The sequence below is a fragment of the Lingula anatina genome, chromosome 1 (genome assembly GCF_051362555.1).
Source record: "Lingula anatina isolate TDL-2025a chromosome 1, LinAna3.0, whole genome shotgun sequence".
Taxonomy (NCBI): Eukaryota; Metazoa; Brachiopoda; class Lingulata; order Lingulida; family Lingulidae; genus Lingula; species Lingula anatina.
The window spans coordinates 35714390-35741886 of NC_141767.1; the positions used below are offsets into that span (position 1 = coordinate 35714390).

Here is a 27497-nt window from a genome sequence, read left to right on the forward strand (position 1 = left end):
ATACTGACGTAATGCCCAAGTGGTATGATAAATTCTATAAAGACAAGTCAAAGCACATGGATAGATTGGGTATGCCTATTTCAAGCTAAATTCCTGTGTACAGATATTTTAATCACCACAGACGTATCTGACAGTTCTGGAAACATAAGTGTTTTTTTTTTATACATCTTGGGTTCTAATAAAAACGACACTTTATTTCGATGTGTTGACTGTTTTCATTTTGTAAGGTTTGCGATGATCTGTGTTGTGTACTTGGCAACCATTGACAGAAACACATGCACACTGTAAAGTTGAACCACAAAGCTCGTTCTGCTCCTGAATGAAACAGTGCAGTGTCAGCGGTAAGCGTGAGCACTGTAAGAGTTCTTCACCCATCTGCCTTTGGTGAAATAACGACTTTTCGCGAATTAATATAATGCTCACGTAATATTATCATGCGTCACTCGACTCATGTTTCTGTATGTCCAATTACCAATAGATAATTACACGATTGTTTGTATGATGAATCCTATCGTTGACTTCACATTGGATCATACATAAACTGCCTGTATCTCTTCGTAACAGATGTCATTGGGTGGGTTGATAGTCTTGTATTGTTCTGGTTGGTTGCAGATACAAGTAGGGTTACATCAGCTTAAGTCTACTGGGGGATATCAGCAGGAACTTAGCCATGCAAACGAAGAGGTACAAATAATACAGAGAGAGAAGTAAAAAGGAGTTTTTGCTGCCGATAAACTTGGGCTCAGATTTGTTGACATCTACATTTTCCTGTGCTTTTTGTTGGTTTATATTGGGTTGTTATTAGCTTATAGTCCTGGGATTAACCAATTTTTCTCCATTTCACCATCAAGTTCCTACTTTGAATAAAATGTCTCATTGAGTTTAATCTGATCGGGATGAATACTATGCAAAAGCCTTAGGGGAGAACTTAATCTTTCCGATTTAAAGTCTCTTTTGCTTCAATCCAAGAAAAAGAGATCCTTTCGTTTTGGGCTTTGAAAAAAAGCTAACCCAATATGGCATCGCTAGGAGTAGAAAATGATAAAAATTCAAAGCATCGCTCACCGATTTCCTTAGCTTTTAGGATTATCAATCCCACTTTATTTTATAATCGTATTGAATGTGCCCCCATGAGAACAAATGAAACGAAGTTGTGTACCTAGGGGCATTCAAATACATTGGTATTATGGAAAAGATTGTGAAATTATACTCCCCGTCAGTTTTTGTTATCTATTTGAGACTAAACGAGTAGATTTGTCAAGACGTCTTAGCATATAAAGTCATCGATTTTTTAAAACATTATTTTCATGGGATGTTCATCAAACTTGAGGTTTGTGCAAGATTTTAATTCAAACTTTGCGCACACGTCGATTGAATTCAAAGCAATGGTAGGCTGCATCCGCTTGGAGCGCATTCAGAACATCGGACTAACAGATCCGCGGATCAAATATAGCCGACCCACTTGAATGCTTGTTGCGTAATCCCCACGGGGAATCTATTTAGTACCTAATTGGGAATTAAGCGACAAACTTTCAAATGATCCACGGAGCGGTAAGTCCGATGTACTGAATGCGCTCTTGTAAGCCAAACTAGGTTTAAAAAGCGAAGTTCACTCAAAGTGGCGTACGTGGGGGTCATCGACTTATCACATTACACGAAAAGTCCACACGTTTCGACTTCTCATTAAAACGCTATCTAATTGTTATCAACACGCTAAATAATGCATCTTGGCTATTCAGCTAGAGCTGTTAAGTTGGCAACTATATTGTATATGCATGGGTTTGCTTGTTTGTATTTCATGTTGTATAATTCACATGTGCAGTTATGCAACAACAGTGTTATTGAAAACAATGTTGTATAAGGGTATAAGCACTTACACAACAAATGGAAAACGAAGTTGTATAAGTGTGTAATGTGCAATCGTGTAAGTTGGCATGTGTGTATGCTACATAAATGATAAATAAAACTACTGTATAATCCAACATGCCTTTCTTGACTGTTGCTTAGCAAAATGAAAACTGTACGGAAAAATTCCTGAAAACTAATAATAATAATAATAATTTATTAAGCCATTAACAATAAAATACAAATGTATAAAATTGGGAATCTTTTGCCCTGTAGTAGCGCCATTGAAATATAAAGAATGAAAATTAAAATTACATGTTAGAGTTAAAAATAGTTACTGCCGAAGGATAAAAGCTATTTAAAAATCGCTTACTACCCTTAAAAGCTAAGAGTCTCGAATTGCTAGGTAAAAATTTAAAAAGGGTATGGGCTGGATGGGAACTGTCTGTCATTATTGATAATGTTTTCTTTTTAGTCCTGTCTAGATATATAGTATGGACGGGAGTTAGATCTATTCCAATTACAATCCCTGCAGTTTCGACGATCTTTTCCAACTTGTTCCTCTCCTCCACAGTTGCACGTCCATACCAAACAGTTACTGAATAAGTTAAAATACTCTCTAAAACACACTTGTAAACTATACAGTTTGCGACAAGGAGTTTGCAAGTAAAAATATGTTGCTTGCAAATCTGCAGCAAATTGGTGATAAAAGTTTGCAGCAAGCCTGATATTTTGCTAAGGGTCGACTCGTCAATAGGGTTGTTAACGCATGTCATGCTGCCTATCCTCGTCAAACTTCCGGTAAAGTTAAATCCCTTCATTTCATCGTCTTGAAGACGTTTCCGCCTTTTTCTAATCCATTTTTTTCTTTTTAATTTCATTTCTCACACAGAATTCTTGGTTATAGATTGGGAAATTCATCATCTTTATATCAAGTTTGATTTCCTTTGAGTGCTAATGGTATTTCCCAATTCCTTTAGTTATTTCACGCCTTATTGACTAGTCAATGAAATCTATGAATTTTTTAATCCCTGATGAGTGATCAGCTTTATCCCGAGAAAATGAGCAATCAAAATCATCTGTTAAGGTAAAGAGGTCCTTCAAAGTATGTCAATTAAGGTTAATAGACGAAAAAAAGAAACGCTAGAGCGATTTCCTTTGCGCGGGCAAAAATGACAGTTGTAGCTTAAAGCGGTAACAGCTCTTTTTATGAAATTCAAAATTCCGCAATTCATACATTTTAAACCGCACGCTGAAATTGAGAAAATTAAGTTAATGCTTAACATTATTTTTTGACTTCATTCCTATGTCGGTCTACGCAGACCGATATTTTCAATTGGAATGAGCCTTTAGTCAAGGTTTGTGAAGTAAATTGTCTAGATACGGTTTGCATCAGGTATATTAGAATATAGTTCATCATCTTTTTGTCAAATCTATGAATGAAAAAGCTATATTATGCAAACCTGAGCCTGAACATTCCTGCATATATCACATACTACTGCCACATATTTAGGTATTGCATTTATATTTATTAACATCATTTCACCAACTTTTTTAACAAAACACATAAAATACACAAAGCATCGAGGACTTACTTTTTTTACCGACAAATAGAATATATACACTGGTGTTTCAGTGTTTTTTAAGAGGTCGCCTATCAGTTTTACGGACAGAAACGTTGTGGCGAGAATAATCAAATAATCACATACATTTTTTGAACAAATTGCTGCCTGGCATCCATACTGAAACCTTCATATGGCTTGACATCATCATTAATATCAGAAAGGTTAATCTTTTTTTTAAAACACTTTCCCGGCTTAAACCTCACCGATATTTTCATCGAAGTCTCCACATCATGCTGAAATCCAAACTGAAGCCTTCATATGACTTGACATCATCATAAATATCAAAAAAGGTTAACCTTTTCCCCGTCTTAAAACTGGACGATAATTTTCATCGAACTCTCTATATACCGGCTAAGCCCTTTTGGAAAACAAGCTACGACATACATTAACCACTTACATGACAGGTGTATATGTATATTTATGATCATTAAAGATTACGGCAAACACTTTACTTCAATTTGGTGCAACTGATTTTCGTCTGGCGTGTCGTTTTGCAACGGGGTAACTCGAGCCTAATCTACGCCACAATTACGCCCCGTTGGTGCAACTGGTCCCTCGGCAAATTAAAAAAACGAATTAAAATGCACTTTATTGCCGGATTTTCGTCGTGAGTTACAGGTCTTACCCCCGTAATTCATACTTCTAAATCAACATCAATATCTCACGATCACAACCGGTTCTCTGAGACAAAAAGAATATCGTTGCTTTTGAATGTTGATAATAAAGCACTGTGTAAGCGAGTGATACCCTTCCGAAAATGTCTTGTAGGAGTCCTCTCAGGGACTCTACAGAAAACCCACAGGACTCCATGTACAGGCCCGTAGCCAGGGGGGGGGGGGGTTCGGGGGGTTCGAAAGAACCGCCCCTTTTGCAGGGAAAAGGTCCACTCTGGGTAAAATTTGATCTAGGTACATGAAGTTTTTATGGGAAAAGGTCTACTTTTTCAGAAAGAGAACCCCCCTTTTGAAATTGCTGGCTACGGGCCTGATGTAAATGGGACTGTATAGATATTCTGTTGAATGTCCTACAGGATTTCCATCTAGGACACATGTCCATAACGACTCCTATAGGAAATTTCCCTTTGGGATTTTTTAATGCGAAAACCTGCCAAACTTTGCGCGGAGACAAAAGAACATGTTACTGTCGTTTTATGAGTGCACTTTTTTAAGTTTATATGTAGATACTTAGGGTGGAAACTGAGGTAAGATGTACTGTTACCCTTAAGTAAAGTACGTCGCAATTATGAGCCTTCCAATTACTCATTTATGGAAAATCATCATCAATAATATTACAGACGCAGCTCCCTCTCGCTCTCTTTCTTAGTGATATGGCGTTTTTCGATTATTGTGGATGTGGTATCTTGGGGAATGAATATTTCATTAAGTTCATTATCTTTGATGATTGGTTTGTTTAAAAAATTAAAGTGCAGTCATAGGTGACGTAGACCGCTTCGTGAGGTTGAGAAAGAAATGGAAAGAAAATGTCTAAATACAGCAAGGGGTTTCATGAGTTGAAAAGATTGTGGTTTCCATTTTCATGCATCACTCATAGATTAAACCTGAGGAATGAATGGACTTGAAGAACACACTGCCAACTAGGTGATCAATACTGTAGAAGAATACGGACTCTGAGACCTGCAATCTTTCAACAGTCTAACGAAATTGAATCTAAACAGCACGCGATTTTGCGTTTTGATAAGAAAAATCAGGCCTGCAAACCACGATATGGCAATATCCACAAAGGGAACTGCAATGAACATGTACATGCACTGCGTAATCCCAAATGAATGTGTTGTACTGGTCGTGTCATTTTTTTTTCAAACAAATTCAAGTACAATGAACTTCCGCAACAAAGATATCGTACTGTGCAATGTAGTGGCTGTATCTGAAACTGAGTTTTGGCATATCTTACCTTTAACAAATACCTTTGCTGTAAGTTAAATTTCCCAATGTTAATTCTCCGATGCGTATCTTTGCATAACGTTTAACAATATTTTGCCCTTTTATTACTCCCACATACATTTAAACATGTGTGCCCTGATCACATTGCACTTTCACGTGATATTTTTGGTCAGTTCAAATAAACAGACGCATTGGAACGTTGTACCTTCAGGACGTTCTGAAGTGAGATTCAACGCATTCTTCAAGAGAAATAACACCATGAAAATTACTGATAACTTCGCTGTTAAGATCTATACTTGACTTATCAGATCAGAACAACCAAGATCAAGATCAAAGCAAAGATAACCCACGGAACAAGCCAGCTTGTTTTGACTCATTGACATGCGACTAGCCCTGGATTAAACAGTTCCAAACTAAAGCCAGGTATTTTAAGGCCTTTTTATTTTTCCAAACCCGCATCACTTAGTTTTTATAGAATTGGACACACCTTTACACGCGGCTGTGTAAATTCCTCGACAATTTATCCCATAGTTTTCACGGGTTTTCTGGGTTCAGGCATATAGTAGAAGTGAAACAAAGACAAACCTATACCAAGGTTTATAAATCGACGGAATGGGTCACTAGATAATTAGGATGAAAGCTATCATCACGGCTTATTATTTTCTTCTCTATTTATCTCTTTATCTCTTACCTCTGGTTTTATCTGCAGAAAATAAATAAGATAACTGCAGGCCTAGAGATACATTTCAGCTACTTAATTTTCCAAAAATAAACAAATAATAAGACCAAATAAGATCAGATGAAATGAAAAAATGCTGATAAATAAATAAATAAATAGATAAATAAATAAGCCGTACAGACATATACCAATACGAGTACTGACAGCAAAAGAAGCCTGGCATAAATGTACAGGGAAAAGCACATTAAAAAAAAATGACCTCAAGAGAAGGAGTTAACATTTATACACTATCACCATAGTCCTTTCCATTACTATTTAATGAGTATTCGGAACGCTATTACTTTGCCGTGCACCCTCAATAAGGCTCGAGCCTGATGAATGGGTACTTTCTACCAGAGGCCAACTTCGTGATGATGGATGCCGTAGTAATTGTGCAAAAATCCTCGGCTGCCAAAGGACAGAAATGAACAGTTAACAGCCATGGCAAGAGAAATAGCTGTATAGCTGTGAATATCTAGTAAAAAAATTCTCTTTGGTCTTGATGGAGGGTAATGAATGGGTCGGTTGGGGAGAATAGCATTATGCTGCATTATTGCGAGCGCTACAGGAAGTATTTTATCATTAAAAGAAGACCGATGCAATAGTGAATACCCCTGTCGTTTACGTTCCCCGAGAGTAAAAACGTCTGATTTATTATCTCAATTACAAGACTCTTTAACCTCGATACGCAATGTTTGGAAAGACAGTCAGGTACATAGAAAACTCGTTTATGCTTCTCCTGTAAAAAGCTCTACACAGTATGACAAATAAAAGGAAGCAGTGCACTCGGTGATCGCTTTTTTTTTCTGAATGGTGCGTCTTACATGTGAACTAGCAAATGGGAGCCCCCTTCAGCTGGAAGGTGGTGCTATACACAAGAAAAAAGATCAATTTATGTACTATCTTCAAATTCGTCATTCTTGTCATTTTAGCGTGACATACAGTAGCTGGGTGCGTGATAAAATACGCATCATGTTAAATCATCATTTTATCATGATAATATTATCTAATCTACCTTGTAGTTCATATTTCAGTACATAACGCGTGCGATCAATTATATCAAATATATATATATATATATGCGAACATGCAACATCTTAGAAACACACATAAATAGATTAAGCACAACAATGGTGCCTCATTTCCTTATTTATGCGTGCATTTGGTTTAAAGTGGACAGGAACACTTGAACCCGCCATTCGGAAAAATGCATTCGAGGCACTCGTCTTTAGGAGGAAGCTCTCGTGTGCAGCGCGATTCACAAACGATTTTCGTCTTTCTGGGCGCTGTAGCCATTATCTGTCGTGTTTGATATTTTTACCTAGTGTGTAAACAATTTTCCCTAGTGCGCTCGAAAAAAGGCTATGTGCTTACGGCTATTTGTGCACAGCGCCTGTCCACACTCACCTTTTGTTTTTGCACTCCAATTTACAGAAGAGGGAAAAAGAAAAAAATCAGTTAAAGGTTTTATTGACTTTTTTGTACCAAGTACATGGTATCATGGTACAATGACCGCCTGTTTAAACAGAATAAAAAGGGTCAAAAACTAGAAGGATTGTAATGTAGCCCAGTACGCCAGTACGCAATCAACCATAGTGTAATAAGTATGAGTCCCTCATCCTCTGTGAACAAATGTGAAGCGTTCTTACAGGGCGCGCACAATTCAAAAGTCATGTGTCGCGTAGTTAATTGCGGCCATGCGATGAACAAGAAGAAATATAAGCTCGAAGCTTTCTTGCAGCAAACGGGGAATTGTATCTTCCTTCACGGGTGGAAAAAAAATATCGCTGATATGATATCAAACACGACATATACTGGCCGCAGCACCTCGGAAGACGGAAATCATTTTGTGAGTTTGAGGATCGCGCCGCATACGAGAGCTTCTCATCTTTGACTGACGTGGTTGATATAAAGGAGGAGGGTTGCACCTCGGACCTACGTCTATGAAACTAATGTACGTAACTTTAAACCTTGATGCTACGATTAATAAATTGTAAGGGAAAATGGTTTGGCAATTAAGTCAGCACTTTTAGGAGCAAATGCACAAAGCAAGTGGTATTGATGACATCATTACATGTAGGGGATGGTGTATAAGCCGGAGAAAAGACTAAATTAAGCCACCCTGGGTCAAATTAACCAAGGTCTTTTGTTTGAGAAACTGGGACACGACCAACCCAACAACCAACCAAATTAATCAATTAGGTCTTTCGTTTGAGAAACTGGACCACGACCGACTCAAATCTCTTGGTGTTGAAAACAGTGAATTCTGGGAGATGGAACCACGGGGAAGATGCAACCAGCCGCACCTACTGATTTACACATACAGTTGGCTTTCAAGGGTTGCGTTGTTTGCAAACTTCGGTACAGTCAACCAACTGGTTATTCCCTATTATTTCAACGTGGATAAAACAACGTTGCCTTTTTAAAGTACAAAGGAAATGGCATAAGAATGACTACCGGTAGGATGGTCTTTTATAGGGAGCTTTACAGTGCCACATGATTTATCAAATCTCAACTCTCATGACCTATGGGAATTAGATTTTCTAGGGGTTCCCTTGGAACACGATATTTCTTCTCGGTTGTGCATATCATGTGACCGTTTATCTCTTCCAAAATAATGGTAATGGTTAAAATTTCAGAGTTTTTATCTTTGATAAAAAATGGCGCTTAAATCAAAAAGGTGACCGAAGATCAGCAACTAGGGCGAATCATTTAGATTTGTTTAAGCGTGGTACATTTACATATCGTTGTACATAAATCAAGCCAACTCGGCAATGGCCGTTCTATGAGAGCTTTATCTATGTTTAATGGACAAATGGGAAAAGATATATACTAAGCAATTAGGTGTAACATTCATCACGACGACATAAAAAACCTCCGATGGTTGAGTGCATAAGTTAAGAGGTTCACCACATAAGGCACATCAGTCCCAAGGTCTACTGGTGCAAAGCTTGAATATTCTGACGGTTTATTTATCCGAAAGTTTTAATATATATTATATGTTTTGTTTAAACCGCATCGCCTTCAAACCCCGCTTCCATTGTTTGAATTGAGTACAATAAACTTGAAAATATATAAAAAAGATTTTGGCTTATTGATCTTTCAAACCACTTAAACCTTCCAAATAAAGAGCCTTTAGACCAAATGAACCCATGAAATGCTGAGAAGCAGCCAAGCTACCGTTAAAAACACTAATGCATTACATAAAACCAATCCATTATTACCACAAGGGCCTGTTTCGCAAAATAAATTGGCCTCGAATCGTCTCTACTTTACGATCAAAACTTAAGCCAAGTTTGACCAAAGATAAATAACTGTTAGACCAATTTCAAATGTAATATTGCCCGACTTTATAACTGGAAATACATGGTCAATGTCTAAGATTAACACTTTCTTCATGAAGGTGGATTACTTTATGTTATCTTTAAACTAAAGTCGAACAAATTTTTGGTGTGAAAGTTTAGACTAATTTTCAAACCAAAGTTATTTTGTGGAACAGGGCCCAGATTAAATGTATGCCCCCATTTAGAATGGATGATCCGAGTACTTATTGATCCGCCGACTAAATATGGCCGACCACAGTTCAAAAGCGATGCCGCTGATTCCTGATGGTCTCCCCGACTCCACACGCGCCTTTAAACAGATTAAATCTCTGCTCCGAGGGTTAATTGCTAAGCCCCTGCAGCAACGGTGGGTGTGGAGGCAGGGAGACCATCAGGAATCAGCGGCGCCCCTTTTGAACTATTCTCAGCCATATTTAATCGGCAGATCAGTAAGTACTCGGATCATCCATTCTGAATGGGGTTTATATTAGAAGTTCGCGTATGACACGTCCACAACAGTGTTCAGAATTGGCATCGCTATAAAACTTTAATTGATGCCTAACAGAATGAAAACAATGTGAAAAGACAAACTTTAGTAAGCATATGAAGATGTTTGTAAAAAAGTATCATATCCAGATGAAGATACCGGTGTAACAAAACTGAGGATCCGTGTAACAGAAAGTCCGCCCTCCATTTAGGTATAATGGTTAGTGCTAGCCCAGCCTAAGTGGGTCAATATCTAGGGCGATCGGCTCTCCTGTGCAGATGAATGGGAAGCGGACTCTATATCATTGGGGACTCTCTGTCACGTTAGACTGGGTCTCCTGCAAATGTTTTTCAGAATTATAAAAAGAAAGGTTTTGAGTAAAATAACCACTGACACCGTTAACACGACCATAATGGAAACTCGGGTCATTTGCAAATGCTATTACAAGAATATAAAACAACAGTGGAAATAGAAAACAAAGTGACAGTTTTGTGTAAAATAAAGATCAAAAGCATTAACACGAGTAAAATGGGAGATAGACCAATGCCAAATGATTTACACTGTATTGTAAAATTAGTGAAGGCACAAATGTTTCCATCGAAACTGCTTCCATTTTTAACAAAAGAATAACCCGAAAATATCGTTGATGACTGCCTCCGCAACGCGATCTCAACGCTGAGTGCCATAATTCAAAATGATTCATTTATCTCAGCAACCCGAGCAGGACGTTGTTGGAACATTAATCATATTGTGGAATTAATGTGATAATCCTTTCACACAGACACCGTTCATCATTTCTCTCATGCTGGTCTCCAAGCCATGGATAAAAGGTATAGAATGGAGCGCGAACAGTAGCCTTACAAAGAACCGGTATGGTATTGCAAGTGTCTGATTTTCATCCATGAAAAGTACCCCGATCATTTATTTATGAAAGAGAAGTTGGGAGAAAAAACTCAACACACTCTGTGCACTCACACTGTTGGGATTAAGTACAAATGTACTAAGTGTGAAGTAAGTCTAGTCCCAATAAATGGCTCGAGGAGTCTCGTTGCCATCAAAAGCGTAACCATATCACAGTTCAACTAGAAAGGCACTTAGAGAACGCAACGCAGACCTCCGCCTAGGCACCTCGATTCTCATTATTAATCTATTAATCCATGGACCACCAAAATGTGACTGGTTCTAAGTTAACCCCCTACTGGCTTACACGTAGCCGGAAAATTTTATAAAATATCCCACCAAAACTATTTTTTTGAGATTTCGCTGTTGGCTAACAATCAACCAAATGTTAATATTCAGCAATCGTATCCTTTGCAGAAGTAATGATACAAAAATTTTCAATAATGCAAATTGCATATATTCATATTCAACATATGAATACGAAAATGCGTGCTTGGACAACAACTGTCTGACCTATGATAGAAGGATGTTATCATTTACTACATGTAACATACTTATCAATAGTGCATGCTGTCTAGCAGTAGAACCACGATGAGATTGGCGATCGATCCTTAAGAACATTCTAAAAGCAAGAAGATGGAGACAAATCACGAAAATTACAATGTCAGAAATGCATGCGAAAACCGTGTCTATGTTTTGATAAGTAAGACACGAAACAGCTATTACGAGAAGCTTCATCTAACAACGGCAGCTGTTTGTATAACAACAATTCATTTCAAAAGATTGATCTTTTTAGCTAGTGTAATTGGATTTACTTTGTTATACCCTATACATCTAATAAAAAAAAATGAGAAGACCCTTTTTTTGAAAAAAAAATAGCATTTTTCGTTTGTACCAAAGCCACTGGTGATATTTTCAATAAAAAAAGGACAGTTACTTTATCTCTCGAGATGCAATTCTTTGCCTGGACAGGACACTGAAATATATCCCGAATCTCTCAAAGGTACTGCTGTGGGCTGTACTCATTTTTCACTTGAAACTCTATTAACACGAGGACAGTGATTCTTATCTCGATTCCACATCCCACTGGACAGGTCATTCGTTATCGTACCGTAACTTTTAAAATTGCTTTGGCCACTGCGTTCTTTTCTAATACATATCGTTTAGAAGGTTGTTATGCACCACAAGCGCCAACTGTTCAAGCAAGGACTGAACTAGGTCCTGCTTTGCAAAAGAGCCCTGAAACTGGCCCCAGTTTCACAAAAATAGATAAATAAATAAAAATAAAGTCAGGTTCCCCGGCTAAGAACTTAATAACCAAGGTTACATGGTCAAATCTTACCCTGTCAAGAGCAGTGTTACAGCACTCTCATGGAAATCCTAGTCAACTAAGCCAGGGAACTGACTAAAGTTTTTTTTGTGTGAAATTGGAGCCTGGTCTGAATTTTTAGGCAAAAATTTCATTCTACTTTGACCCAAAATAAAATCTTGGGACTGAAAAAGACCCAAACTTGGTCCAAAAGCATACACATTTTTTAGGATATATCACTTTAGTGAAAGCGCCCCGGAACTTTGTGGTAGGACACCTAGGCCATACATTGATTGTATTATCCCATTCAGAAAAGCTTGAATCTATATTTAATTTTTTCTCATTTAATGACTTCTGCGTATAATTAATGCTTGCAATTGTTGTCATTGTTTGCCATTAATGAATAATCATATAATAAAACAACAGGCTTCGATCGATTGTCCTTTAATGTCAACTGAATTTTAGTCCTTTCAGACAGTCAAAACTGAAAGTGTTTATCAATCATTGGCCATGCATCTTGACCAAAGCCTAAATCGCAATTTTCAGTGAAATTTCGTATTAGAAACCGTTTCTCTTGAATTCAGCAGCTCGGTATGCAATACCAAAGCAAAGTAATTGACATGACTGTTGCCGTATTCATTACACTTGCATTTCATTGTAATGTGCTTTATGTATGAATATAAATAACAATAAAAATAAACATGACAATTGCTGCATACAGATGAACTAATACCCGACCACCTGAACGATCATGCATCTTAATTGCCCGTTCTGGATTTCGAGTGCCCTATCCTTTATCACTTTATGTAGCTTCTGTCAATTATGGTTATTATCTTAATGCCATGTGTTGTCAGTATGGAATAGTTAACTTATATCGGTCGATGCCTTCCATTATTGAGCGCAACGAGACCAGATTGTGCACCCAGTGTTTCAGAGTTTCAGTGTTGCCTCATGGTCTGCAGTTTCATGTTGCCAATACATTCCAATTCTCTTAGGTAGAGGGAAACTTTGTAAATAGTCTTGGCACGTACGATAAGAGACATGCAATTAAAGTACACCGCTGCTGTTCATTCAAAAAGTCCTAGCTAGAGAAACAAACTGACAAAACAGTTCTTGGCCATCATGGCCATCATGCAAGATGTTGGTCACTCTTGGTTCATAGAAATGTCTCACTATTTCGCAAGAACTCATGACTGATTCCAGCTATATCCAGTCATCTCGCCAGATAAAAGCATTGCCTACAACATACACTAGCCAAAGAGGAAAACACGGGGTACAAAACTCATCTCATAACGATCATCAATAAACAAATGGGTTCCTTAACTATGGCGTAAGCACACCAATAGCTGGCGGCGGCAGGGCATTGCAGGCAGTTCAAACAGATTGTGACATTAGTTTTCGACCATATATTAATTAAACCAACTGCGCTTCGTCCTGTGAATCCAGACAGATTGAACATATATGTTAAGAACATGATATTATACACCGTATATACGATAACATTACCCGGGGAAATTCCCCTTTGGGAAATTCTGGAATCGACCTAGGTATAGGAAAAATTGGAATCTTCCAGTGCAAAAAAGTAACATTTTCCAAATTGGCTTTATAAGTTATTGGCCACCGTATCAAGATTTGTTGTAAAATAAAGACCTTTTGACCGGAGATTAGCTCAAGTTAATAGTACATTTGTTCATGTTTGTTGAATGTCAGTAAATTTCCCCTCGGATAGAAATTGGTCTGTCGGCCATCCGTAATGCTTTCTGATCAAACTATGATTAATGTTGGAAAGGGTTACAATTTTAGGTTTCGTCTTCTTTACTTCAAGCCATTTCTCATAGTAACCCTTCAGTTATTAGGAAATAAAACGACATATCAAATATTTCATCACACAGTCGTCTACTCAGATCATAAAAATCTTCGGGTCAAAAGGAAGGCACACATCACTTACTTTATGACGTGCTGACTTTGAAAAGTCCTATGGGGAAATCTTTTAGATGGACCAACAGCCCCGGGCTTAAAAAAATGAAGCATCAGTTACTTAAATACGTACTGATCCCCATGTTGAAATTGCAGGAGGCAGATTGAAAAATCTTTAAAACATATATATACTTCTGGCCAACAAAAATCGCCTGTTAGTAGATTTTTCATTTAAATGGTAATAACCTTGATAAGACACGAAGCTGATAACGGGGATACCTGTAAGCTGATAACTAAGATTTAAATACATTAGAAAAAAAGGTCCCAGGGAAGGTCAGGCAACACTCAGCCAGTCAAAATTGGCTTTCACTGATGAATCTTCGGTTACCCAAACAAAATTTTCATTGATGAGATTTTCCTTGTTGCCTGTCATTTCGCATTACATTGATTGTGACTGAACATGAATTCTTTCATTCCAGGACCCAGCTATCTTCACCTTCGTAGGAGAACAATGCCAAGTTTACACAGTTTCGTAGGAGTGTGATCCACATTCTAGTACAGAAAACCACTGCTCTGGTTAACTCCGTGTGTGTAAACTGGGCGAAACTAATTGCATGCTCTACCCAACATGCCGATCTTCATGCCAGGAATTTTGTTTTGTGGTCGAAAGTTCATGTCCACAAGAAATGTCTGCATGCATTCCCTGTGTTTGTATTGTATAAAACTGATTTTGTTGATATAGCTTTGGGTTAAATCTAGACCGGGGTGTTGCAAAACCACAACAAATTAATTTCACTGAGGTATTCTCCACATATATGTTGGATTGAAACCTAAATCAAGGGTGTCTGAAGAAATAACAGGGTCTTATAATTGCATATAAAAAATATAACCGGTATTTTATTCCCTCATTTCCATATGTTTAACTCCGGATATTATATACTGAATGTATTTCCACATGCACATTGAACATTTTAAAAGCATAGAGTGAATATGGGTACCTGTGACAAACGCATAAGAATAGACTTTTAAGGATGTACAGAAATAGCTGGAACAGCACACGTTAGTGTAGCGTGTATACAATTTTTTGCGAATCTTTGAAAAAACTGAATCAATCCTCAAGATACACACTGATATTGTGCATGCTGCCAAAGGTTTGCGAACAAATATTCAAACTACTTTCCAATTTGATATTTATTCAAGCTGTCCAAGTTCAAATAAGTACAGCAATGCCTTAGTTTGCATTGACAGTAATAAAAAAGTACGCAAAATAAGTAAAAAATAAGCGTCATCAACGTACCCATTGACTCAACGTGTGGGCACAAACTGTGAGATAGTTCCTTGAAAGCCATTGGAATAAACAAAAAACAAAAAACAGATTTTACATTGCTTCCATTGGTCTCAAGTGTGGCTGCAATCTTTAAATTGGTTCTAGGAAAGGGATTGGTATTCGTGATACCAAACTCAAACTTAACAAGTTCTGAAAGTCGGGAGCAATGATTTGTTTAAACTTACGTTACTGTATAGAAAAAAAAAGAACAGCACAGGTTCGACTAAAACTCAATCCAACCATCGAGGCTATTGTCTAGGATATAGTCCTGTTACCGAGTTATCAGCCTATATTGACAATACATACACAAGTAGCCATTCGTGATTAAAACGTGAACTGAAGCCATCAATGTATGAAATATAAGAATGGTACTAAAATGTTCAGTGATGGTTAACGTATATCAGATCTTTACAAGTTGGTAAACGTGTACAAAGTAATGGGGTCGAATCATTTAGCTTGTTTCATATAACAACTGTTTTTCCCCAAAATGGAATTACACTGAGAGCACATATACAGGAAATGTCTCAAAAGATTCCCAAGAACACCGACATTTGCTATATTTTTTGTCAGTTATAGTCAGTAGAAACTCTGATATGTGATAATTTTGTAATTCATTAATTACTCCTACAAGTGTTTCCAAGAACAAATACTGTATCAATGATATCTCTGTCTCTCGTTTTTTTTTTCTTTTTTGTTGATAGCACGAAACAACGGATGCTCCATCAATCAAAGTGAAGAAAAGTGAAATAAAAATAAAGGCGTAAAGTTGAGTAAGCATTATCCAAAATCTACATCCAACAACACTCTGTTTGAATTAGAATCTCAATGGGGATCTATCAATCAAAATAAAAAGATGTAGCAATAAAAATAAAAGCATATCTCTATGTAATAACCACCCGGTCTGGGTTACAAACAACTGGCCATTTAAAAATCGAAACTCGGGTCTTTTTCAAACATATAAAAACATTTCACTCCGTAGGGAAACCTAACGGTAACCATCTTTGATTATACAGATAAACAATTCCAGAGATTGAAGAGATTATTGGATTTTTATTAATAACGCAAATCTCGTTTAAACGAATTCAGAAATGGGTTGTGATTTGTGCGATGTTTTCGTAACTAAACCGACACGTTAGTTGGGATGTAAATATACTGCCAGAGCACAGCATGGCGACGTAGGAGGGTAACGCCTTAATCACACATTTGTAAAAGGTCCAAGGCAGATGCACACGTAAGAACCTCCCGCCTATGATACCTTATTTATCCTTCATTATAGAGAAGTGATTGATAACGGCATTAAGTCACTCACTATCAGAAGTCATGTAACCAAATTATTCCCCGGAGGACAGAAAAGTCGCGTAGGGCATCCTTAATGCTATGAAGTTGGGGAAGGATTAAAAACCGTTGCCTCAGTCACTGATGTGGTCTTAAATTAAACACGATTTTGATCCCAGCCCATCTAGTTTGGAGTAAAAAGATTAGACACCTGCGGTGTTACTTGTCCTCATAATGGTCTCGTTATGATTACAACCGTGAAATTCAATTTTGCACTGTATAATCGGAAGCGAGGTTTCTGCGTGGAAAGTGATGAGGCATAGCAAGAATCTGCCAGTTTCGTTGCCAGTGGTTTTTTAGCACAACAGATGTGATCGTATCATTAGCAATAATTTCCTCATCTACATAATTAAATTGATACCAAATGTTGTCATGTCTAATTTGATGAATCGGTACAAATCTTTCAAATATCATATCTTTAGACTTGGATAAGGACGCCAAGTTCAATATCGATAATCTATTCTGTGATAACATTATCTCCAAGCTTTCAAGGTATTGTTGTAATCACAACTTGAGCCACTTCTTATTCCGTGTTGTGGCCTGTTTCTACCGACACCCGTCATCCTTGACACAATCACACCAAAACACTTTTGAAACAAATGGTCCCAAGAGGCTCTTGTAGAGTGTTTACACAGGTTGATTGGCGGTAACAGATAAACATTTTAATCGAGATCAAATTCCCAATTTTCTTAGTTTTTAAAAATTGTTAAACTGTTGACCTTGCAATAGCTGATAGCTTAAACATGAAATATCTTTATGGGGTTTCGCTTGTTACAACGCTGTTATTCTATAAAAAAAAGTGTTACATGACTAAATACACAATGTATCTGCCCTTAACAATTGCTGCAACAGCAGATCGTGTAGACTGCACGCTTGGTCGAAATAACCGAGACACAGCGTGGGAGAGCGACTGGAGATAGATACAACCAGTTGACCGTTGATTGAAACGACAAATGAACTGTTTCCAACTGTGCTGTAGAGTAATGTCATTACATTCTGTCGTCCCAGTGCTCTCGTGACCCGAAAACACTCAGCATATTACAAGACAACTGACAAGAGAACGCGATATGTTTGATTCCACTAATGAAACCAATCGACATAACCGCACGGTGCCAAGGCAGCTTCTTGCTGCGTTTGTGCAGATTGTTTTTCGATTTTGTTTTTTCGAAACGAGTTGCTTATTTTTTCCAAAATGCAACACTTCCAAGAAAGTGTGAAGCTTATTTCAGTTCAGACTCATAAAATATACAGTTAATTCCACTGTGTGTATTGTTTCGATTGCTTGAAGTAGTTAAAACCAATATTTCATTAAGGCAACCAATGGCTTTTTATCGTTTTTATATAATATGACAAAGGAAAATCATGTAATTACAATAACGATATTGCGTGTTAGAAATCACTACTGTACAATTATCCAATAGCTATTATAGCTCCAAGGTGTCTTTATACTAAAGATCGTCTAGAGATCCACACACACACACACACACACACACACACACAAGTTCGTTAACACACACAAGTTCGTTAATTTTGGTTAGGGTTCCAACGTCCAATAACCCGTACTTATGTTTCGGGCTGATGTTTAGTTTATATCTAAAGACTGTTGAAAACGTTACGTTTTTGGTCTAAAATCCCACCAGTCCATAAGTCATGTATACATGTTTGTGGGAAATATCTGTTATAATTTTTTTACAAGTTTGTCCTCTGCAAGCACAATTCGTTATATTTCCCTAAGAAAATATTTCATTGGTAACCCCGAAATCATCCAAGAGGAAAACAGCCTTTCAAAAATATATATCATACAAACATTCTCCGTCTCTTTAAGGAAACCTATTGATCGAATGCATTTTCAAAAATGAGCATTTGCTGTGTGTTCATGACATGGGTCGTTGCACATGAGCGCTTGGTTGTTTTCTCACAAGAAAAGAAAATTATTACAGGTCAGGAACAGCACAACTCATAATCCCAAAATCGTACATGTTTTCCTTCAGCACCTGCATGCCAGAGTCATTATTTCTACACTAATTTGAAGCTTTCTTCTGAATCGTGGAAAAAAATTCCACTGCCGCTGTGCCAAACATACGGCTTCAATTTTGGCATCGGAGAAAAACGTTTACATCATGTTGCATCTGCGTAAATTGCTACCAACGTGAATGCACAGCGGCTGGATAGACACGGCTTTTTTCTTTCGTTACCCCAGTAGATTTTAAATTTCCCGATGTTATACGTATATTTCTTTGTAATCAACATAAGCAATTACTAGATTTTTTTCAAACAAATTTACAGTATGTGATAAGAAAGAAGTTTTAGTAAAGAGACATTGAATAGTACGATCACGGGATTTTCAATAGTATTTGCTCAATAGTATTTTCATCCTTTTTGAACAATCAAATTACTATCGTTGATATCAAAATAGTAATTCTTCTCGGAAAGAAAAATCCTTGGAATACAATGTAACTGAATTCCCAAAAGAACAAAATTCACAAAGTAATATATACAGCAGTATCCAGTTAGAATTTTAATTAAGAAATAGCCGGTTAGTACTAAAATTTGACACTAAATAGATTTACAAAACTACACGAACAGTCTCGCTGGGTACACAACCCACGAATAATAAAAAACAGAAAAAGAAACATTTTAAACCTGAGAAGATCTTCATAAGTTTTCTCCGTGAGCCATTATATAATCTACCATGTGTTCGTAAGAAACAATAGTATTTGACAACAAGTGAACCCCACTGTTTACTGCGGCTTTTGGTCTGGCAAAAACAATGAAATAATGTGTGGCGCACAAGTCCAACTGTTTCAAGGCTCGGTTTCAAACAGATCAAAACACCATTTCTGGCTTTAAAAGCCAAAATCCAATTTGGCTGCATTACCATGAGTCAATTTCCCGAATTTCGATTATCTGGGTAAAGCACGAAATAAGATTTTATACTAGTCGCACAAAGTACGATGAACTGACGTAATTCAATCACATCATATCCAATACAACTTGGGGTAATTAACGAAGCAAACATACTGAGTCTTATCTCAGCCGGTTAATTTCTGTCCCATTCCACAGTATACAGTACCATGAACTTACACTTATAATAGCCCATGAAAACGCATGAAGCATAGCGGCATTAATGAACATTACAGTATATAGACAAAAAGTGCGCAGTATGTTGCAAAACATAAAAGCAATGTATACAAACAGCACATAGACTCAATTAGACGCCCATCGCGTCCGCTTTAATTCATTCAGAAGATCAAATCATGGAAAACATTTTAAGGGGGTGGACATTCATGAAACCGTGACCTTCTCGGCAAGTTGCCTTTGGAGGTTTGTTTTCATTTGTTATTAAGTTCACGAGAAACCTGACTGATAAAGCTATTTGCAGCCCTTTTTTGTCGTAAATTTTATTCGTATGGATTATAAAGGCTTTCTTGCACGTTTTTTTTTTTCTTTTCGGTTTCTGAAAACAGTTTTGAAGAAAGTAAGGATTATACATTTTATATAATAGAGATGGATAGGATATTACGGAAGAAAGAGCTAATTTTCCGTGTAATTTGTTCGTTTTGCTTTTTTCAAACCATGGCCTATGTCATGTCATTACTGTCATAACTTAATGTTTTCTTAGTAAACTTACATTTCTGAGGATATACCAATTCATAGTCGCCTTTTGTTGACAATAAAATTGAAGTTGCCAGCACGGTTTTTCTATCTTTCCGCTTTCTAAACAATGGACTTGAGATAACGTAAAGAAGAAGACGGCATGCCCACAATAACGGATATGGATAGAGTAAGAGAGTGATTAATTTCCCAGAAAGACCGCTGTATTATTAGTCAATGTTATCACGGCGGGATGCAAAAGACACACTGACAGTAATTACGTCTGAACATGCAAAATATTCAGTCTTTAAGTCAGGAGAGACCTTCAAAGTGGTATCTGTTTGCGAAGATTATACTCAGACGACAGCTGTAGCCTTTAAGAGTTCTTAAACATTGTTTTCTGTGGCCTGAAATGAACTAAGTGTTGTTTAGCAGGCTCTGCTGTGATACACATAACAATGGGTCGTGATTTACTCTTGCCCCAGTGACGTCAATATCAGGTTGATAACCCCGGCTTCTATCGATAACCCCTGAAGTGATCAAAATTCAAAGAAAATGATCACAAATGACTATAAATTACATTTTTTTTTCCTAATTTTCAGACCCTAGAAGGCGGCATTTCTCATTAAGAAAGGACTAGACTACGTCTTCATAATTAACAAAAAGGAATGAACATATAAAACAAGTTGCAGAGAATGTAATGAAATTGCGTGATAATGGTCTGACTTACAGGCTGAGGTCAGTGAACTGTTGCATAATAACGCCGTAATTATATTTGATATCGACGCGTATTTATTCCATTTCCAAAATACAACATAAATCTTCAGAGAAATGACGTCACCGCCTACAAACCACATAGAGATTAATATGGCTACGTTCCTATTTGATAAATGAGTTTTACTAAAAAGTGTTTCAATTACCGTTAAAATATTAGCCACCTTAAATAATGATTTTTGAATAAGAGAATGCTCTCTGGAGATTTAATTCTTGCATCAATCAGAAAAAATAGATGAGAAATCAATTACCACTTTACTTCTTTTAATCAACAAATAAATTGGAAAACAATAACTCTGATCCTATTATTAGCTGTTGATTGGAGAAAATATCATAACTAAGGAGTGACTAAAAACTCTTCTGAGATAAGAATTTCTCTGTCTATATTATATGTGCAAAAGTGTGAATTTCGGCGCCTCAATTGAAAATCGACAACATATACCCCTGAAGGATAAGGACTGGCATCGAATGCCATTCAAAAATAAACCCCCGTTGAGTGGTGTCCACTTTTTTTTTTTTTTTTTGCTAAATTGAATTGTGCTGAAATAAACGCCCTGATACAAAACCAGCCAAACAGCTGCACTCGTATTGTATGAGTGTATTGGTGATTCTCTTTAGACATCAGCAATGTTTATCAAGCACATCTGAATTTTCGTCTTGAAACCCTGACACCCACAATTCGTCAATAGCTTATCTTGAAAATAAGATTTACCATAACATGATATTTTGAAGCTGTATATCAAAGCAACTGGGGCGCCGTAGGTTTGAATCCTATGATGTTTTAGAGTGGATGACGCAACCTTTCACAAAATACCACAGTCAACGGACGATAAGCTGTAATGTTAAGAGTTGGCAATATTTAAATCACTCAAAGTACGGGTTGTGCTTCCACTTTTAACTAAATCCACAGACGAAGATCCGTGCACTGATAGCTGCATTTTCATTCTTGCCAATATGATCAAGATGCCATTAATTTAAAACAATTGCTTACATTAGTTCTATAGGTGTAGATGATATTGAACTCTTTCACAACTCAAGCTGACAATGATATCAGCATAAAAAAAATTCTGGACGTGGAAGAAGCTAAGAAAGTATCCCATGGCCAGGGAGAGGGACTGCCTGAATTGAAATACTAAAGATTTACAATTTTGAGCAACGCCGTTCAAATAACGCAGTTTTAAACATCTCGACTTTTACCGTCGTATAGTCAACCTGGAAACAAAGAATTGATTCATCGGTTCTCCAGCGGTTATAGTACACTGATGCCAGGCCCGTAGGCAGGGGGGGGGGAGAAAGATCCCGGTACAATAAAAATAAATATCGCTTTTCTGAGAGCATTATATCACAAGTATGTTCCACGGTAATAAGGTGAGATCCAGTTTTTTCAGAAAAAGAATTCCCATCTTTGAAATTCCTGACTGCAGGCCCTGAAGTTGAAAAGGCCTTGTCCTATATCATAAAAATACTTTGCGGGGGGGTGGGGGCATTTCAGGGTCGGCCTTGAAGTAAGTCACGCACTCCAGAGCAGCTGGGAAGGGAACCAGCCTTCCATTCTATGTTGGCTTAACCATACAGCCAGTGATATTACAAGTGGCCAAGGGCTCTCATTTGTTTGTTGATGGCTTGGAAATAGAATTATTAGTATCATCTTCCGTCTGGTCGGGACTGCCAGAATTTCCCTAAATGCATGCTTGGCAGAGTTCAAAAGCATTTGTATATATCTGAGTAAGCAACACATCCGATATCTAATTAAGCAGATAGTCAAAGGAACAGCACTCCATTAATCTAATTATGCGTTTTCCATTATTTCCCCATTTTACAGTAAATTGACCCAGTTCAAATTAAACAGAGAGAAAGATAGAGAGAAAGAGAGAGAAGGGGAGAATATTAAGAGTAACAGCCGTGAAGGCACGCGCGCGCGCGTGTGTGCGTGCTTGCATGTATCTGATATTCTGATGTTATTTTGTCAGATGTTTTATTATTTTATTGCACATTTTACTAAGGCGCGGTCATTACACATTATATATCTAATATCAAGTGGCGAAATGGGATCCGTTAATCGTAATGGAACGTAATCGAGTGTCAGTAAATGTGAAAGCCATTTACCGCTGTAAACTATTTAGAGATAGGCTTTTAGATAAAAAGTGTTGATGGCTGATGATGGGGTACAAATATGTATTTACTGTCAATAGTCGAAATATCAATATAACTAGTTTTAAGGACAAGTTTCCTGAGGAAGTCTTGATCCAACGTACGATTATTCTTACACCTGATGCTTTTACTACGCTTTTTCTGTCGAAAATATTTCAACCCACTTTTCCCGTCTTGCTTTACTGCAGTGTATGGGTTCTAATATGTAAGGCCTTAAAAATCTTTAGATGAGAGAGAGAGAGAGAAAGAGAGAGATGCCAATATAATAATAGTTTATGACCGAGAAGTCTTTCCTACGGTTTAAAAGCTGCCACAATATATTTTTTGTTCAGCACTGCAACTTGGAAAGTTTCATCAAAAACGTGAATTCTGCACAAGCCATTTGTTGAATAAAGGAAAGGAAAAGTTCAAGAAACATGTTGGGCGAGAGAGAGAAAGCATTTACACCCCATAATTGGGCCTCAAAACTACAGTCACTTCAAACCATCATTCTTTCTATGCACCAAAAGTAAAAAAAAAAAAACAGACACAATCAACGAAGGCCTCCAATTTACCCCGATCTCTAGGCTCTCTCCCAATGATTTGCACATTTTGCGTCACCTTTTTTCCTCAACTGGGGAAAATTTGGCACACACTCCATCCAAAGCGAGAAGTAGTTATGTTGTCTTCTGGGGGTCTTCTTTACTTTGCCAAATTGCATTCAAACGGAACATTTCCTAGATAATGTTAACAGTTTGCCATAGGTCCAACCTCAGGTTTTGCGAGCAAAGGACTCCGTTGAGAATTTCCCAGTTCCCAAAACCAATTAATACATTTATTCTAAAAGTGGAATTAACCAAAGGCTGTTTGAGTAATGAAACTATAATGCAGGAGGGATATGACCAGATATTGCCCAAGAATTACCTGTCTCTTGTAAAAAAACAGCACGGGAGTTCTGTCTAGCGAACTATCCAAAAAGGTGTAAAATACGCGCAGTATACTTACTTATTGCATAGTATGACGTCAAACGATATTGATGATATCAAATTAATGTATCTTTTTTTCTCGTCAGCGCAACTTGTTCACATAACAAAACAAAAAGTGTGAAAAGCTGGGCTGACAAAGAGAAGCAATCAAATTGATTGCAAGAAGCAAAGCAATAACTTTGTTGAAAAGTACATCAACTAAATTCGACTTGTAATAAAAATTTTACGTGTTCAAATTTGTTCATATTGATTTTTTTGTTGAAGTCTTCAATCGTACATCTCCAGATATCACCAGCAGACACCACATATTTGTAGACTGGAAATGCCCATTATCGAGCACATATATCCACATATACATAAAATATACATAAAATATATACACAAGTATGCCACCCACAAACACGCTCGTTCATGCGTCCTCACTCTAAACAAACACATACGCACGCACACGATGCCACGTTCTTCACACACGCGGGTCGCTATATGCATCGCTTAAACGAATGCACACACATACGAACGTTCAATAAGTCCCTCTCGTTAACACGCACACGCTTACGGCTTCCATGCCTCATGTACACACACAAACCGTCCCTATACATATTCCAACGTAAAAACACAGCATATTATCAATTAACATCACACCTCTTTAATCCAGGTGACAACGACAGCTACCAAAAACCACTTACCTATTCGTATAAGCTCTGAAAGTCCTCCACAGCATTGAAACAATACACAGATAATCCCAAATACAGAATACCAAGAGGCAATACGTTCTCCTGTTGGAAGCATGACGATGTATCCTTGTGTGTGATAATTCCTGAAGAAAAACAAATTCGGCTAGCAGTGAAAAGTCCGAGGATGTATCACTGAGGCATTAGCGACGCACGCTTGTTTCACGGACTCGCGTTTGGACTCTACGACTTAACCGACTACCTGTGCATCTCCAGCCTTACCCGCCGGTTCGCCAATGAAGTGCACAGCAAAACAAATCATGCATCCCGGTGTACGTGTTTTCAAATCCAAAGTTGTTCAATCTGCTATCTATTTCTTGTCCTATGGGTTCTTACGGATAAAGCGACGCTCTGAAATATGGCGTTAATTACAGTAATAACTGTTCAGCGTCCGATGTTCGCGCACTCCTAAATCCATCGGCGTGATCTCGAAAAGGCAAGAAATATTATCAAATTTCGTTTTCCTGTATGTAACTGCAAATCTTTTAGCTGGTGGCTGAAAGAGTGGAACAGGTATAAAACACGCTTCGATCTTTTGATTTTATCGGACCCTTAGGTAGATTCGGCAAGTACTCAGTTCTCAATCCCTACCTACTTTCTCCCAAAGCGTGTAGTTTGTTATCCTTTGGAAAAAAGCTCATTCACATTCAAAGTTCCGGGAGCAGTATCATATGGCAAAAAAGACCCAGGCAGGAAGACACGTCAGACTTCGAAGATCCAGGTGAAATAAGACGGAACGCCCCCTAAATTTCTTACATCACTTGCACGTGCTTGTGTGCCCACCGCACATCGTTTAACCAATAGAATACAGGTGATCGAGCTCGATATCATATATACAATAAGCTTAGTGACGCTCGCAGTCTGTTAATCCCAGCCCATCCAGTGATAACTGATGAAAAAGTTCCTGGAAAAAAATCGACGCCTACATTATTTCAAATTCGATTCCCGAAATCAAGCGTACAGCATTACTGCATCTTAAAAAAGAACTTTAATTGCCAGCACCCATTTCAAGCAAAAAATATACGTATGCTCAGTGATTATCGTTTTTCCTCGTAACTCCGGGAAGTGCACGGTGTAGCCTTCCATTATTGTCAGTGTATTTAAGTCGACTTCCGCTCTGTTTGTGTTTTCCTTGTACACCAGAGGCGATCGTATTGTTGTTATTTCCACAAATTATATTCCAATCTGTGAAACCTTAATGAATTAGGCTATTGATTGGGGTTTAGGGCGAACTTTTCGAGTCGCAATCTTTCAGCTAAATAACCCCGGATCGATTTTCTTTCTCCTTCCAGAACTACTACCCGGCTCATTATGGGCTCTCGAGACCGGAGCACATCTAAAATGCACGATCTCCCGGTTCACAATTGAATTCCCAGGACAGTTGACCACGTAAATAACTGGCAACCGGTCTCCATAAAGTTTTAAAGAGGTCTATATTTTGACATGGCAAATTTTTCATTGATGACTGTTGATGCGTATCAATATGACTGTTACATATATCTTTAAGTACCCTATGAATTATTCATAAATTTTCTATCAAATGTTAATTCGGTTTTGCATACATACATATGAATAACCTGTATGAGTGCCTTAATGGCAGTCATGGTCTTTCTGACTAATGAAATCACTACCCTTGTCACAGATTGCATTTTTAAGCAAAGGAAAATAATCCTAATGACAATCCATTTTGCTCAAGATAATTAAATAAAAAGGGGCTTACAATAATGTATAAATCAGTTTAATCATTTTAATGAAAAGTTTGAAATAGATATAATTGCGATCCGTTGTTTTTACACGTCAAGGACGAATAGGAGATATGTACTTTTTTGCCAAAATCTTGAAAACGGTATCAGACACCATATAGCCAACGGTCACAAAATATGTTGGGAAAGAGGGAAATAAAGTAAAAAAAAGGTTAATGTTGCTGTAACTTCATTTTAAACTAATGTTAATATAACAGACAATAAGGAAAATAATTTCAACCAAACTGAAGATCTGTCGGGTTTTTAAATAAACCCCAGTTGTTTTTAATGAGAATGAAGCAAATGTATACTTTAAGACTCGTCAGATATTAGTTTAGCGGCCCGTTTTTTTAAAGTGGCAAGCAATTTCAGGTGTCAGCAAACACCAGATTAAATGGTAAATTTACTTAGTATGCCTATTTCTATTTTAAAACGTTCCCTTAAACACCTAGCAATAAACGACATCGTAAGCAATGCCACATGAGCAGTTTTTTAGTAAGATGCACATGGAAGGCAGTTTAAAAATGAGACACTAGTAAAAAACGGAAACATGAGGCAGGAAGAAAGAGAGACAATTTAATACCCTTTTCTCAAAGTAAGTGAGATGTGTGAACGTTGACATGGAAAAACTAGTAAAATATGTTTTATTGCAAGTAATAGCAGGCAACAAGACAGCGATTGACAGAGTTTCAGAATCTCTGATAAAAGAAGACCAAATCCTTAAATGCTATAAAAAGAGCCACTGTATCTGCAAATTGTACCAGTCATAACTTATTTTAAGAAAAAAAAAATACGGGTTACATAAAAAATATACAATGTAGAGCTCGCTTCAAGCAGTAGTAAATAAGATATG

General features: G+C 37.4%; 1 protein-coding gene across 1 annotated transcript in view; it reads right to left on the reverse strand.

Annotated features, from left to right (window-relative positions):
• Positions 1–26436, reverse strand: part of LOC106171973 (glutamate receptor ionotropic, kainate 2) — a 60881-nt gene extending 34445 nt beyond the window's left edge. Inside the window, exon 1 of the mRNA XM_013552510.3 lies at positions 24858–26436. Within this exon, the coding sequence (XP_013407964.3) occupies positions 24858–24960 (103 nt within the window). The 5' untranslated portion in view covers positions 24961–26436. The remainder of the gene's footprint in view (positions 1–24857) is intronic.
• Between the last annotated feature and the right edge of the window lie 1061 nt (positions 26437–27497).